Consider the following 16,785-nt stretch of genomic DNA (forward strand, 5'->3'; position numbering starts at 1 on the left):
AATTCATTCCATGGTTCAAACTCAAGATCACAGCTGTTTTCAGCTGCTTGCCAGGGTCTAAAATGCTTTCGACCAAGGCCTGGAACCTCTGAAAATATCTGAGGGACATTTTGAGTTCCGACACCCTATTGCCACATGTACGCATCAATTCAAGAAAGTTGGTATTTTCCGTGTAAAAGCCAGAACTATGCATATAAATTCTCTAAGTTTAGGGGGAAAAAAAAAAAACCAAACCTCCCCCCCCTAAAAAAAAACCAACAACAAACAAACAGACAAACAAACAAACAAACAAACAAAAAGGAAGGGAAAACATGTGTCTCGAATCCCACTATGGTACGTCTGTACCTGTGTTGTCACCTTGTTACAACTTTGAACATGGCAAGTAACAGAGATCACTTAAGCTTGATTTGCTGGTGGTCACCACAGCACGTGTTTTGCCACTGCTGGTGTGGACCCACCTGCACTCCCCCCACAGCCCAAACCACAAACAGTGAGGTTCCCCCCAGGCTTCCCCAAAACACCCACCTGTGGTGTGCGGGGAGAGAGTGTCTCTGTTTTGGCAGTGAGTTGGCTGCCAAGAATGGCTGAAATGCTGCCGCTGGCACCCGCATAGAACAGCAACTCTCTGAGGGAGAATTCAAACCATTTGTTTCATATTTTAAGTCTGACTCAGGATATGCTGATGCCAGGCAATGTTCCCTGGGCAGCACACAGAGGCTGGGAGCCCTTCATGCTGCACCCACCGCCCACAGTGGCTGCCATGGAAGGAACTCTTTCTACAGAGTTTTCCAAGTCCTGGATGCATGAAACAGTGGTTTGGAGCCATCCTATCTGACTAAAATGAACATTATTGCTTGAAGAATGCTTAAAGAACCTAAAATTACTGGCAGTACCATTTACTGAGATGTGGTGGGAAGTTTTCCTTCATTGCTGGTACATGATTCTCCAAACCATTGTGTACCACTGTCCGTTTGCTTGCTAGTTTTGCACTTTCGTCATTTATTATTCCTCTTCCTAAGCCCAGAACAGGTCCTACTTGCACAGTTCATGGGAAGCCATTGCAATTAAACAGGAAAAAGAGCTAAGCATTGCCCTTTCAGTTCCCAGTGTAGCAGAGGAAGCCCCCAAAATCTTTTTGAAGTTAGGCATGAATGGTCTGAGCATAACATGTCTGTGTAGATCATGGCCACGCAAGAAGACAGCCCTGATACCACCCAGTTGTCCAAACCTGGAAGGCACAGTCCAACTTCACTGTGCTTTAAAGATGCCTCCTGTCCCCTATGGGTCAGAAAGGCTCTCTTTATAAAGAGAATATTGGTATTTTTAGCAGTACATGGGAAATCAATCACACGCGGAAAGCTGGAAGCAGATCCAGTAATGTTACATGCACTCAATTGAGGGTGTGCTTTTAGCCTAGATCTCCAGAACAGCTGTGCTGAAGCTTGAGAAGGACACAGAGTGGCATTGGAGGATGGTTTTGCTCAGCTATTTAGATTTTTTAAGCATTGCTGAGTTATCTCACAGGCAAGGCCATCTCCTGGACCAGGAGACAACAGCACCTCACCACCTGGAGTGTAACCGGCTGTGTTGAATCCTAACGTGAGGGATCTGGGAGCCATAGAGCTACTCAAAAAGTATTTCTTTGGCTCCATGCAGTGCCTCGAGTCTGTACAGCTGCCACAGGTCAGACTTCTCTGGTTTTACGAGAGTCAGGGTTACAGGAAACCAGAGTCATTTCAAAGCAATGGTTTCCACTCACAGTTTTGGTTTGTGAACACTTCTGCTCTAGCTATTTTCCAGCAGATGCAGAAGTTTGAGCTGGGTTGAAAATTTGTCATATAATTGCTTTTCTTAGCTATCTCTACCACAGTGGAATCTGCTGGCAGCTGAGAGCCTCTGCTGGACAGCAATCAAGACCAAGTGTGTGCAAGACTTTTACATGGCTGCCCTGCTCAGTCAGAGCTTGCCAGAGTTTTCTTAGAGTCTCTGTGGTGCAATGAGGATTAAGACTGAGGCAAACAGAAAATGACATGAACAGAAGGGAACAAAGCCAGAAAGAAACTGAACCAGCAATGATTCAATTAAGTAGGTGGAGAGGGACCTGGGCAATGCAGGAAAGATGTATATTTGCTAGCCAGGCTTGTTAGACAGTCCCAAACATATAGGGACCATGCTGTCCCATGTAGTTTAATGACAGGACAAGGATATATTGGCATAATACAGAATTTCTCTCGTTATCTGGGCAGTTGGCTGTCCCAACAGCCATCTGAACAGCCCCTGCCCACCAAGTCCTCTGCAGCCAGGTAAGTCACCTGCTTCTACTTCCAGCACAGCAGCAGAGGTGGATGGAAGTCCACAGTTTGAGGGAAGGAAATTCTTTTGAGCACTACACCAGCCAATTTCTTCATTTTCTACATACTCACAAAATACACCCATTTTTTTTAGAGAAAGAGGTGTTTTCCACTTGACTGTGAGAGCAGTGTAATACTCTTAAGTGAAAGTCCATCAATAGTTACCCACTTTTGTCTCCCTCAAACCAGGCAATTTCACAAAGAAAAGGAAATCAGATTTCTTCTTAATCTCCCTGTACACCTGTAGCTCTTCAAAGAAGCCACCAACTCACATTTTGCAAGTGAGTGGTTTCAGCTTTTGCTGCAGCAGCTCATTCTAGCTCCTGATAAGGAGCATCCAGCTGCCATTCACAGCATGGAGTTTCAGGCAGGATAGGCTTCTCCTTCCCTGTGCCCACACTCAGCAATTGTGAGTAACCCAGAGCTGCTCTGCTTTGCATCATCCCTCCTCTCTCTTGCTCCTCTGTCCTTTCTCTGTACATGGATACTGGGGAACAAATGACTAACAGCTCAGGAAGGGAGGAAAGTGCCCATGCACCTTCTGGGCTCCTGTTCTCCTTCCCAGGAACTGCCCCCTCCTCATTAGGATGAGGGTGGTTTCCCAGGGGAAGAGGCTTGCAGTAGCAGCAGTGGTGTTTCATGAGGAAGGGAATTGTTTTCCTGTCTGAGGCTGGGATCTGGAGAGCTACTGCACTTTCACCAACATTACAAGCTGGCTCCAGCCCTGGCCAATTCAGTGTGAGGTGTCAGAAAGACCTGGGTCATCCTGCAAAATCCAGCTATCCTTCCCAGCTTCCTTCCCAGTGCTGAACCATCATTCTGGATCAGCCCAACTCATGTTGTGGAGCTTCACACATAGGGTGCAGGCATTACTTCTGCAGGATGTCATCTTTCTCCTCCTCAGGCACCAACAATTTCATGGCTTTTATAAAACAACCAAGCAGTATCAGAGCTAATTTTAGATGTGTTTCCCAATAGGGAAACTGCCAGGCTTCTTGTAGCAACCCTTCCCTCCCCAAACACTCAGATAAAATATTGCAACCTTTAAAACAATAATCTTAAAGACAAACATTTAGGAACTTTCATAGCTCCCAATGGTGTTCCTATTGATAATCACTCCATTGTCACAGTAATAGGGTGGGTAGGAACCCATACATATAGAATATGAGAAGACAAGATCTCAGAATGAAACTGATCTGTTTTCATGCTGCAGGGTCTACAGTACAGTGAAGCAGATTTAATCCTCATCAGCCAAGTGATGCAGTACAAGAGAGTCCTCTTATTTCTCTCTAATGCTCTGTATCAGAAACATACCTGAAACTGCTGGGTAATCAGCAGTTATTTTCTTCTAAAGATTTCCCCATTTAAAGAACAGTCCTGACTGCATGGAGTTTTCAGTCTTTTCTTTTGAAATTCAGGTGATGCATTTTTCTGGTTTAATTGGTTCTTCTTTATTCCCCTTCATCCTCTTGCTATCATCAAGAAAGGGGGAGAGGGAAAGGAAAGCAAGAAGAGCCAGGCAAAAATATGCAAATCCCAGAGGCAACAAAAGTCAGAATAATTGTTATAACTATTAACCCTAGGGGTTAATGCCACTTCAGCAGCACTATTTGAGTCATGGGGAACCTTAAAACTTTTTCCTCCTATAATACAGCTGTCAGCTGTTGCTGTAGTCAACTACAGTTATCATCTCCTTTATAACCTCTAGATGGTGCTTGTGTATCACATTCGACACAAAATAAATCATGCTGCTGCTAATCAAGCTTAGAAAATTGATTTGAAGTGCTGTGACAAATCACTGGGATCAAATAGTTGTAGTGGGCACACTGGGTGGCCACCTGGTCCAAGCCTCTGGGTTGTCCTCAGCCTCTTTCCAAACATAAAAACTGAAATTCATTATTAAAATCTGATTGTATTATAGAATGGTTTGTATTGGAAGAGATCCTAAATATCATCTTGTTCTAACTCCCCTATTATGGGCAGGGGCACCTTTCAGTTGAACAGAGTGCCCAAAGGCTCATGCAACCTGGCCTTGAACACTTCAGGGATGAGACATCCACAGCTTCTCTGGGAAACCTGTTCCAGAGCATCACTATCCTTACAATGAAGAATTTCTGCTTAATGTTTCATCTGAACCTCCCCTCTGTCAATCTGAAGATACATTCCTGTTTGTCTTATCACTACAAACCCTGTAAAAATTCCATCTCCAGCTTTCTGGTTGTTGCCTTTAAGACCTGGAAGGCACTCTAAGGTCTTCCTGGAGCCTTTCTTCTCTAGACTAAAAAACCCCTGTTCTCTCAGGCTGTCTCCAGAGAGAAGGTGATCCTACCTTTCATCTGTCTTTCCCTGTTACACTCTGGTGATGCACAAGGGTTCACCCTGCTGAAGCCTGCCCAATTCTACCTTTCAGGAAAGGAAACAAAATCTTATGATTTCAATGGGGATCAGTTTGGCAACTTTGGTCCATAGCCCTGCACTTCATGGCATCCCATGCCTTTTGATAGATTTCACTTTGGTGAAGGTTTTTGGTTTTTTTTTTTTCAGTAAATACACAATTTCACTCATATCTTCCCCTCAGTGGTCTCTTGTCCTCCCTGATTTTGCAGTATCTCTGAGATTAGTTTTGGCATCTTTTGCTCCTTTCCACTGCAGATCATTTGCTCCCAGACCATTTTCTTGTGGTCACTGCATTTCCCAATTTTCCTTTTTTGTTTTCTCAATCACATTTCACTTGATCATATCTCCTTTCCAGAGTCTTTAGGAGACTTTCTTTTCTGTTTCACAAGATTTCATTTCCTTTCCTAAAAGGGAACAAAGTTTTGGCATCAAACAAACTTTTGTTAGTTTTTACTTGTTTTGGAAGTTCCTAATGCAGAGACTATTTTGTACATATAAGATGGCGGTCCTATGAATAAATCCATTTTTCATAAATATTAATTAACCCAGGCTGAGATCCATAGTGTTGAAATTATCATTTTTTAAATGGTGTCTCTCTGACGGTTTTTACATTTCAAAAAGCTCCCATGTGTACTAGAATATCATACTAAGAGGCCATTAAATTCATGATCTGCAGAAATATCTGATCTCCTCTTAATGACCATAGTACTTGACCCATTAATTGCCTTCTTCCTTCCCTCTAACTTCCTGGATAACTTCTTTATCAAGTATCTGAAGAAACCCATTCACAGGAGCTTGGTCACTAATGTAAGCCTTTCACATTGTGTAGGGGAGGGGTGTAAGGAGGATAACATTCACAAGTCAGTGCTGTGAACTTGGCAAAGGAAGAATTAGAAAAATAATCCTGTAATAGTCCTATTCTGGTCTGATCAGCACAGTCATCATTTTGCCAGGCAGAAATGATTCCAGATAAAGTGACAGGTTCATAGCCAAGATACTGACACAGATACATTCAACCAAGGCAGCAGTAGGGATGGAAAATGCAGTTATTTTTCCATTCCAATGCAGAATAAATCCCTGCCTGTGTACATATGGGCATCCTGGGGCTTGGGTCATTTTTATGCCAGGCAGAAAAAACATCTACTGAGTGACACAGAGAGAAATTATAGTATATCCACGGATAGTATGACATTTCAGCTTCATCGTAGCAAAGCGCTGAGTAGTTCTGGTGACAGCCTCCCAGGGCCACTGAGAGGAAACGGAGCTTGAGATGGCTGTCATTCTGTCCAGGGATTTACAGTTGGACTCGCTGATCTTAAGGGTCTTTTCCAACCTAAATGACTCCATGATTCTGAGATCTCTCCTGCCACACAAGTATAAGATTTGTCCTTGCACTATTTAAGGCTGTGGTTCTGTCACCCCCACCAGGCTGCCTCTGGAAACTTCCCTCTTTTTTTTAGCAGCTGTGAAATACAACATGCTTACACTGCACCAAGCAGAAACACTGGGGATCCAGTTAGCTGAAGAGAAGCCAGATTAGGTGTTTTGATAAACAAATGCTGCAATGTGCGTCATGCAGCAGAAAGATCTGACATGGAAGAGGTGCTTATACAGCCATGATACTCAGGCCATAACTTGAGAGTGCTGTTACTGTAGTCATGTCCCAACAGCAGAGCTGGGGTCCAGTTGATAGATGGAGACCTCTGATCCCTGAATGGTGAGTCATTAGTGGTACCTTTTCCTTCTGTTTTCTCTCTTCCGATCAGTGGAATTCTGCCGTTTCCTTAACATTAGCTGCTTAGCAATTTCTCCAGGAGTGATATGAATCCCTCTGCTCCATCTGCTCCCTTGCATACAGAACCACAGTTAAATAAAGGCTGGGTTACTTGAGCAAAAAATATGTGTTTCTAAGAGCCAAGGACTTGGTAGCAATTCTCTACTTGCAAATGTGGCAATGTGCCCTTCTGTTGTGAGAAATGCCACTTTGAGGTCACACAGTGCTGATGCTGAGGCAGTTTTCCCGTACCATGCTCAAAGTCCTCCTGCACACACAGCACTTTACAAGCTGAAGCCTGTTCTCCTAGCCTGCCTGGAAATTAAGTTTTACTTGCCTATTTATCAGACTTGCCAGGGACAAAATGAAAAAGCTCCTTTGCAAAAACCTTCTCACTTGAACCACTTTGGGTTAGATTTGCATGCATTTAAGGCACCCCAAGTGCTGGTCAGATACCATGTGCAAAACACAGGTATCTAAGCAGATCAGGCACCCTCCTGTACTTGTAAGTTACAGGTACTTGGGATGCTCTTAAAACTGTTGACAAGAAATCCCAACACCTCCTTATGCCCTGAGGCAATGATATGGCCATCTCCTTTTTTGGGTTAGACCAAACTTACTTTACACAATGAGAAAACAATAGACAAACTAGAGAAGGCGCTTTACAGAAAGTCTTAATAGAAATATCAAATCTTAGGTCAGAATGCATGTTAGGAGGTCCCTGGTTGTGTTTTTCCCTATTCTCTGGAATCATTTGTGACATTCTCTTTCAGAAACTGACTTAGTTTTAAGCATACATAAAATTATTTCTGTGTTTTTTTGTAATATTCTGTGTCTTATCTACCACCCTTACAGCTGCAAAGCAGATTGATGATTTGGTTGAAGTAGACTACTCCTTAAGTGGCTTGCCAGCAGTATTCCAACCATTCATTGACCTGGACTTAAAGGTACTTGCCTGTAGTGCTGTTTGCCTACATTGCTGTGGGGTCCATTATTCTATGAGACGCATTTATAAGATGACTGTGATTGTTACTCTGAACCTAAAGGCTAACTATCTTGGAAGACAGACATTTCAAAGCATTATTGCATTTGTTACAGTCATAATTTGTAACAATACTGTTGTGAAATGAATTATTTAAAAGCCACATCCTTTTCTTTAAACTGCTGTTGAGTTGGTTGTAAAATGTAGACAGCAGTTAAAGTTCACTAAGCAAGATAGAAGAAAAGAGAAAGGGAAAGGAAAGAAAAAAGTTATTAAACCTCATCTTTCTCTCACTGTTGATTAATAGCTGGGACTTCATTATTCAGTCAGAGTAATATTTTTATACATGTGACTAACTAGATGTGTCTGATGTCAGATGAGAGAGGTGAAGAAAGAGCAATAATATCAGAGCAAGTATTAATCCCCTAGCTTCTTCAATGGGAAGACAGAAGACTCTTTCAAAAACATGGGAGCCCAAGGAATGCTGCTGAGTCTGAGGACTTGAGAGTTTATTTCAAATTAAGAAAAAAAATCTCTTTATGTACTGAAACTAAAATCTGACTAGTTCCTGATTCTGAAATGACTTCACTGTTATTCTGCATAAGGTGATTTGATTGAGGATAGTGGTCATTATTATAGTGTCTGAGATCCTTAATTAAGTTTAAGCTGCCTTGTGCTTGGTGCTGTACAAAGGCCAAATGAAAAGATAGTCTTGTCACAAAGATCCTATAAATTAAGTAGTAAAAAAAAAAGGACAATAGGGAAATAAGAGAGGTGAAAACAAAAAGGAACAAAAATTTAGTGTCTGCTTGTGTGGTAGACACTGGTCTTAGCACACCAGCCCTGCAACTGCTGTCAAACTCTTCTGATTATTGCAGCAGCTAGATTTTAAGCAGGGACTTGAGTCAGACTAAAGATGTAAAATCATGTCTGTTCCAAGAGTTACTGTCCAATATAAGTGGGGAAATATACAAAGACTGGTAAATCCAGCAAGTGAGGATTGATTGGAGAGGTCACCAACTGTGATTCAGCACTTTGTAAGCATTTTGATAGTCCTTAAAAGGCAGCAGGAACATCAGAGCTAGATGAGAAAATAAAGAGAGACAAAATACATTTGAGATGAAACAGAGACAGAACTAATAAAATGGACATAAAAAACTTTAACCTTTAAATGTCTTCATCACTTTCTGTCAGTTTTACTTTTTTGTATCATCTGGATGCATTTGGAAGTATTAGATTTGCAAGGCTTGGCCAATACGGTGGGTAATGCAGAATACAACATAGGCATTTTAGGTCTGTGTGACACAACTTTCCTCTCTAATAAGCCTTGTGTCTGCACAAGTTATCAACTTGATTCTGTGCAGAATACAGTGCTGATTTCAACCAAGAAAGACCTCTGGTTTTACAGATCAATTTTGTAATCGAGGCCATTGGTTAGTTTTTAAGCAGCAGTTCTCAGATTTAAATTCCTGGAGATAAGGAAAGAAGAAAGTAAGGTTTTCCAAAAAGAAGGACCACTAGTCACGTTCTTTATGCAATATTTAGATCATTAATTTAGAGAGCAATCTGAGGTGGCAAACTGTCCTCGGTAGGTGACCTGTATCACAAAAGACAAATCTTGGGCCTCATCATGTCCAAATGCTGGAACTTGCCTTCATCACCTGCTTGACAGCACCAAGCCTTCATACACTACTACAAAGCCTTCATATTCATTTATATACCAAATGAATAGCTGGGGCAAAGTCAAGGAAAGTAGCATTCATTGTCTGCAGTCATGGTAAAGTTATGTTTTGACTCTGTTGTTAGGTTTTTTTGTTTTTTTTTTTTTTTTTTTTTTTGTTTTTTTTTTTTTTTTATCTCTGACAATAACTTTTAGGGCATAGTCTTCCCAGATGGAAACTATACTGACTCTTCCTATGTGGCAGCTTCCTTCACAACCCCAGACCAAAGGGACTCCATGTGTACCTTGCCTTCTGTGAGTATTTCTTTCAGACCTCCCCATTTGCTTACTACACCACAGGGGCCTTCAACATGATCATTGCAGAGGAGCTGAGCAGGACACAGAAGAATGGGGTCAGAATGGCTCAGTTAGGGCTTTGACCTGCCAGATGTCATTATGTGGCCATAGAAAGCTCTCAGTTGGTCTGTAGAGTCCTGAGACAGTAGATTATAAATACCAGGGTATTGTTATTCTCTTTCCCTTATGCTCTATATAGATGCTTCAGGCCACAGCCAGGCATGCCAAGTTCCACTGAGCCAAGAACCAAATACTGCCAACGTTGTTACAAATCATAAGCGGTTTGTCGACCTGAGGCACAGACTTCTTTAACAGGGACAAGGGATCAACTCTGGAGAATTTTGCAGCCTCAGTGGCTGTTTTCTAAGGGATCTTCTTAGAATGAAAGTACTACAGGGGCCTTGTAAGCACAGCATATGTCAAAGCGCAGCATTGGAGACTGAAGCCCAAACTATAATGACATTAAGAATTTGCTTTCTGAAGGATTATTCGTGGCATGTATTAATGGGAAGCTGCTTCAAGTGTACTGAGAATATTTCTGAGAGGCAAAAAAAATCAAAGATTCATTGAAGTGACTGTAATAATGCATTTAGAGAAAAGCTTTCCATGAAGGTCAAATCTGGTAACTCATTTGTTTTGTCTTTTATTTTTTCCTTCAGACTTGCAGCTATTTTAATATAAACACAGAGATACTTAGCAGTATCATCCCTGAGGTGAGTATCATTACTTGCACAAAGTCTAAGGGAAGCCACCCAGTGTGGCTGTCAAGACACCTCACTACTGGTGTATGCCAAATGCTTATAGGACCAGGGGCTCCTGCACTGGAGAAGTGGGCACATGTGCACCTTGTAACAGCAGAGCAGATGGACCTTGTCACTTCCCACCCCGTGATGAGTTGAATGACTTGCACTGATACCAAACACAGTCTTGGCCCATAACCTTGCACATCAATCTTTTCTCCAGGCACTGTGCCCAAGCCACAGCTGTTCCTACGTAAAATCAGCTCCATGCAGGAGAAAGCTTCCAGTCATGAGTTCTGCTTTGAGAGACATCTAAGAGCAGTCTCAGAAAAGAAAAATGGCCTTTCTCTTCCCCAAACCAGCATAATTCTCTTTACTTTGCTGCTGGCCTGTGGCTGATGAGCAGAAAACCTAGGAAGAGACCATGTGCAGGAAAATTAGCTAACAGATGGTCAGGAAACATTACATCCTATGGAACAGACAAGGCAGATGCACAGGATTTCCATTTATTTTAGGTGAAGGAGATGAATATAACAGGACAGAGAATATGAGCATGCTTCCACCAGCCTTCTGAGACACGGTGAGAAACCAAAAATGAGCAGAAGAACCCCTAGGCTATAATGCTGAGGATGGGTAAAGTCAGACTAATAGTTCAAAGTACTTCATGTTCTTGTTTGTTTCCCAGATGTTATTAAGTTTCTTCCTCAGAAATATAAGAATTCTCCAAGGGTAGTCATGTAAAATGTTCTCCCTAAAATGCCATGAGCATTAATGTGAATATTCCATCCCCCTCTGTTTTGAACATTGAACTGTGTTATATATTTTTATATGTGTATATTCACTCTTCAGGCAATGAGCAGAGTGAGGTTCCTCTGAGGACAGTTCAGAGGAGGAACCCATCTCCTGAGATGGGTGAATTTCAAAGTGAATGACCCCTGAGTTCTTTTATTGTGTGACTAAATACCACATTCGGAGTCCATTTATATCCTCTGTTCATTTAATTTCAAGCGTTTAATTTCTCTTGAAATAATATGAAAAAAAATGTATTCCTCAAATGGAAGGAACTTTTCACTGCATTCCTTTATTTCCTTTATCTCCTGCTTACTTGAAAGAATCTTATGTTAGCAGCTATCCTTAACCTCATCATAAGGAAATACTTCAAAATTATTGCTTCAAAAGTGAGAAAATGCAGTATTCTGATCCACTCTATGAGAAAAATGTTTTTTCATTTTCTTTGTCCTTGAATCTTACAGGTATCTAAATGTTCAGTTGCACCCTACCCAGATGTTGAAGCTAATGTCTACTGAAATTCCTATCATCAGCTTACAGCAGGATTCTGTCACAGTAAAGATTCAGGACTCCGTGGAGGTGTTGGCCATTCTGCCAGACTCAACCACCCAGTCTCTGTTCACACTGAAGATAGTAAGTGCACAAAGAAGCTGACATTTAACTTAGGGTTAAATATCTTTCTTCCTTCCTTTTAAAACTCTGCACAAGAAACAAAAAAAAAGCCAAATTTCTCGTACATAAACATGCAGATTCCCCTTAGTCACAGGTGTAGGCATGACCTCAACTAACCTATATGACACTTCTACGGCAAAGAACATTTTTTTACAGATGGACAAAAATCCCAACATATAGAGGCTCTGATTAAGCAAGGTTTTATTCTCTGGAATGACAGTTCTGCAAGTATGAGTCATGCCTCTTGGCATCTTGTTCATGACTTTGATTAATGACATCTCATTACCCCCCATTTCAGCTCTTTTCAGTGCCATCCAAATCAACAGACATTTACTGTGTGTAGCCTTGCAATGAGAAACCTGCAGTTACCTAAAACAGCTTCCATGCATTACTGGAAAGATGATATTTATGTATTAGTGACTAATTCACAGGGAGGATCCTGGGGTTTTTATGTCTGGTAATCCATGGTTTCTTTATTCTGCAGGCAGCCAATACCAGCCTTTCTCTGAACATATTTGATCAGAAATTGATGGGCTTGCTATGTTTGAACAGGTAATCCAACCTGGGATGAAAAAGATTTCCTTTGGAAAACAATGTTAGCAATCCCAATATTAGTAGTTTAGATATATAACCAGATAACTGTAAATTTCTTTTGCTGGTAAATTCACCTGCATTAGTTTCTCTTAATCTGGTGGCACTTGCACAGTTTAGAGGAGGTAGGAAGCTTCTCTCTAACAAGTACAATGGTCCCAAGGGACTTCTCACTAGTGGACTACTGCAGGGAAGTGGTCTAACAGGACTTCCTTTCTTTTTACATCTACTCTCCCCTCTGAGCTAGATAAACTAAGCATGCAGGGCGGTTTTGATGACCATAAATCATCTGAGAGTTTCCCTCTTCAGTTTCCAGGTGGCACTCAAATTGCTGGCTGCAGCCCTTCTAGCACACTCTTGCATGGATGCTCAGCAATGCTCCAAGAAAACCACATCTTTCTCCCTATAGCAGTATGCAGTGTGTGAAAGTGCTTAAAGAAAATCTATTTACAGATGCTTCTTAAGGTCTACAGCAATGAGTGTACATTATTAGAATAACTGTGTTTATCCTTTCTTAGTGACTCTTCTTGTTTCACTTCTCTCCTTCAGGATCCAGTTCTCCCCAGCCCACTCCAATGTTGGCTCTTTTCAGGTAAGTGGTAGTTGAAGCATATAGAAAATGCACACCAAGAATATCAGTGATATCAAGGCTAAAGAGTAAGCAGCTAAATTTTATCTGTATTTCTAAATCATTTAGCTTCATTCCCAAGCATCTCTCTTCCTGTCTTCTGGCAGCCACCTCTCCATTCTGGACTTAAAAGTGAACTCTTTGGGGTAAGCTAGTGCTGTGCAAATGAGACATTCTGTAGTTGCCCCGGCTGCAGCTAGCAGAGATCTCTGGAATCATCAGGGTGAAACAGAGCCGAGCTGACTGTAGCAGCAGAGCAGAGCTCCATCCAAGGGTCACAGGGATGGCTGAGGCACAGGCACTCTGTGGGTGCTCCTCAAGGCGCTCAGAATTCTGGCAAGGATGGAGAGTCAAGATATTTCCCTCAGATGCCCAAAATAGTGCAGTTGTAGCCTTGCAGGGGAAAACCCTGTCCCCACAGAGAGTCATTTCATTCTCAGTATAATCAATCCGTTCTGAGTAGCTGAGGAGAAAGGATTAGAACTGTTCTGGTCCTGCTTTCCTATTGGTGATAAATGATCTCGTAAATAAAGCAAATAGACTGTTTTAAATTAAAATGTTGGCCAACGATAATGAAATGCATTTGCATTTTGCATCTCACTTCCTTTGCATCATTCCAAAACCTTAAGATCTGAAGTTCACTTGAGCTTATGACTCGTTGAAGCCAAAAGAGAACTGGAAGTTGACTAAGAGCCTACTAACTCCACCCAGGATTAGGGAACGACACTCTACCACCATCAGGAAATGATGGCTAACTCAGTTTTCTTGTCTGTGGCAGGTCTTGCTTCTGGAGAACATCCTATCTTACATTTTACAGACTGAAGTAATTCCATCAGCTAATGGTAAGGCTGTATTTCAAAGTATCAGCTAAAAAGCTTCCAGCAGAATGGGTTATTCTAGGAACTTCTACTGACTTTCTGATTAAGTTGTCAGCTCCCATTAACTTGGAATGGAAAATGACCATCAGCCAGTAAGCCGTGGAAGGCAAAGATTGTAGGGGTGTAAGTGCTCCCTCTCACTGTTCTGCAAAAAGTGCAAAAATTACTAGGAAAGTAAAAATTCATCTGCCTTCATCTCAGTCTAGGTGGTCCTGATGCATCAGGGAGAAAAACAAAATATCTCATCTGCACACCTGCTTGAGACCACTATATGTGAAATATATTCCTTTTTATTAGACCAGAACAGAGCTTTTGCCTCTCATAAATCTTATTTGAGGCCCTGGAGGGAGATACAGCTTTGTGTCAGCCCTATACTGGGATGAACATCATCTTCTTCAGCTAATGGATACAAATGGGAACAGGTTCTAATGATGGTAGAGCTGTATTAACAATCCCTCAGGGATCATTAGGGACAAATTACTCAGTATGTAATGTGTTGAACACAAAATCCTTGGTTTGGCTGCAACACTCTGCCAAGAGAGAAGCACTTGTAATTCTTTTTTCCTATTGGTAAATGAGCATCTTAGCAACCTTCCAGGCTTGCTTGTGAAAACTAAGAGGCTAATTGTTATAAATTACCTACAAGTCTCTGGATAAACGTTGTTGTTGAAGGGCAAGTGTTTATTATCTTTCTAATGCATACCTAAATCATTGTTTGTCTCTTTTTTAAAGCTAAACTGTCAAAAGGATTCCCTCTTCCCAATCTGGCCAATGTTACCTTGACAAGACCTCACATTACAATTGTACAGGTGAGATTTTGATACTTATGAAAGATTTTCCTTTATGAAAGGTTATCTCTATTTTACCTTTTTTTTTTACAAGGTATTTATTCACCTTCTATAGTGCCAGAAATTTGCTGTATTTGATCTACTTAACTAGTAAAAATGTGTTTAAAATGAGATCTCTAATAATGGTAAAATTCTATTAGAAACAAATGTATATTTCTTTGAGAGGAAAAGTTAGAACTGAATATATAACTATGAAGTGATCAAATGTACAATTTTTTCAGCCTTGCAAGTTTTAATTCAGTGTAACAACAGGTTTGACATATTGTTCAAGTTTGGCCAATCACATCAAATTAGAGTTACTGCTATCTCACAGTCTTGTTGAATACTTGGAATATGAGAGGGAGGATAATTCAGTTTTGTGCACATAGGATGCCCGGATTTTATTAATAACTGCTGATAATGGCTGAGGCTAGTAGTCAAAAGTAGTTAGTGAGAACTGTCAGAAAATATTTTTTTGCCTTCTGGTTATCCTTCTCCAAAACTAGCCCTTAGTTTGAGCATACAGAATGTTGCTAGGTAACCAGTCAGTACAAAGGCATTGCTGACAAATTAATGCCCAGAAAATGAGTAAATCTTCTGCATTTCTCTACTTGTTTAACAACTTCTCAAAGTTTGTTTGTTTTTTGTTTGTTTGTTGTTTTTTTTTTTTTAAGTTTTTCTTTGCAGAGCCTCCTAAATCTTTGTTAGCGGTTAAGCACAAAACACAACTCAGGAAATGAAATGCAAAGGTGGTTTTAAATTGTTCTTTGCCTCCCACATACCTGGTTCACTACAAGCTATAATTGCTCGGAGACTGCTTTCAGTGGCACCCATTGCCAAGAGTCTTACAGACTAATAGTGAATGAAGGATTTTAGTGATTCTGCAGTGCCCATTCCCCCATCACGTTCTCTAACCAGTCTCCTCATCAGTAACAAGGAATGAGAGACAACACAGAATTGCTATGCCCTACCAAAATGAGTAAGATTCCCATTTAAAGGTTAGAGGCTAGGCTCTAGTTTTGGAGTTTCCACTTCCAGTCCCAGTCTGATGGCTGTGGTCAATAAGAAGAAAAACAATTCTTACTTTTCAAAGACAGGCTGGATGGTGCTTTGAGCTACCTGATCTTGTGGAAGGTGTCCCTGCCCATGGCAGGGGGGTTGGAACTGGATGGTCTTTAAAGTCACTTCCAACCCCACCCATTCTGTGATTTATGACTGTGATGAACTGCTCTCTGCAGGCTCATTGCTCTGTATGTGCTGGCAGAAGGGGAAGCTTTAAGGACAAGTTTAGATTATATGGCTAATTCTTAAATGGGGCAAATTAGGTAAAAAATAATCCCACCTTGTGATGCTTGCCTAGTTGCCTCAAGGCTCAGATGAACCTTCCTGAGTAGGCTGTATGATCTTTAGATTCCCTTCTGTCACTGACATAGTACAAAGGGATAGCACCCAGGAAAAGATGGATCCCTTTTGCAAAGTTCAAAGGACAGAGTTGAATAAAACTTGTTACTGCCAAGGCTCAGCTCTTCTCAGTAGATTTTTGGACCTTAAACACTAGGATCAATTTGAAAATAAGAAACCCCAAAATAAAATGCTCATTTTAATTCATAGTATGTCCATGACTGTTCTCCCCGCAGGGATGTGTTGATTTTGACTGATGCCACTACAAACATTAAAGGAGAAGAGAGGCCACTTGTTAAGAATGAACTTCAAATCAAGTCAATGATGTGACTCTGAAGACTAAACACCGTCCAGTTCTGCTGAAATGTTTAACTTGAGCTCTGACAACCCCTGTCCTGGTAGGGGGCAAGAGGGGGTGCTAGGAATAAAAAAAAAAGTTGATTAAATGATTAGCTGGTGTAATGGTAACAAGAAGACCCAAAAGAGAACATGTAACACATGCCTGACATTCATTTATTCTATAGTTTAACTGATGCAAAAGTGTCTTTGAGATTAATGATTCTTTTGAAATACAATTTTGTCTACACGCTTCCAGAAGGATTCTGCAATCTCTTAAAATTAGGGAAAGTACATTGTCAAAATGCTGCTAGGGCAGATACAGCTGCTAATATGTTTCTACTGTAACAAGCTTAAACACTTCCCTTCTGCACCCCATGCATGAAGTAGGGAGTGAGCCCT

The 16,785-nt window shown here is 41.1% G+C and overlaps 1 protein-coding gene across 1 annotated transcript; it reads left to right on the forward strand.

Moving 5' to 3' along the window:
- Positions 1–5,444: 5,444 nt before the first annotated feature.
- Positions 5,445–16,780, forward strand: BPIFC (BPI fold containing family C). The gene is given in 13 exon segments (XM_072923975.1): positions 5,445–5,555; positions 6,405–6,465; positions 7,378–7,469; positions 9,381–9,462; positions 9,465–9,577; positions 10,181–10,234; positions 11,515–11,543; positions 11,545–11,683; positions 12,207–12,274; positions 12,863–12,905; positions 13,720–13,783; positions 14,552–14,628; positions 16,284–16,780. Coding segments are annotated over 13 exon segments (954 nt in total). The 3' UTR covers positions 16,305–16,780.
- Positions 16,781–16,785: the final 5 nt, after the last annotated feature.

The sequence above is a fragment of the Taeniopygia guttata genome, chromosome 1A (genome assembly GCF_048771995.1).
Source record: "Taeniopygia guttata chromosome 1A, bTaeGut7.mat, whole genome shotgun sequence".
NCBI classification, from domain to species: domain Eukaryota; kingdom Metazoa; phylum Chordata; class Aves; order Passeriformes; family Estrildidae; genus Taeniopygia; species Taeniopygia guttata.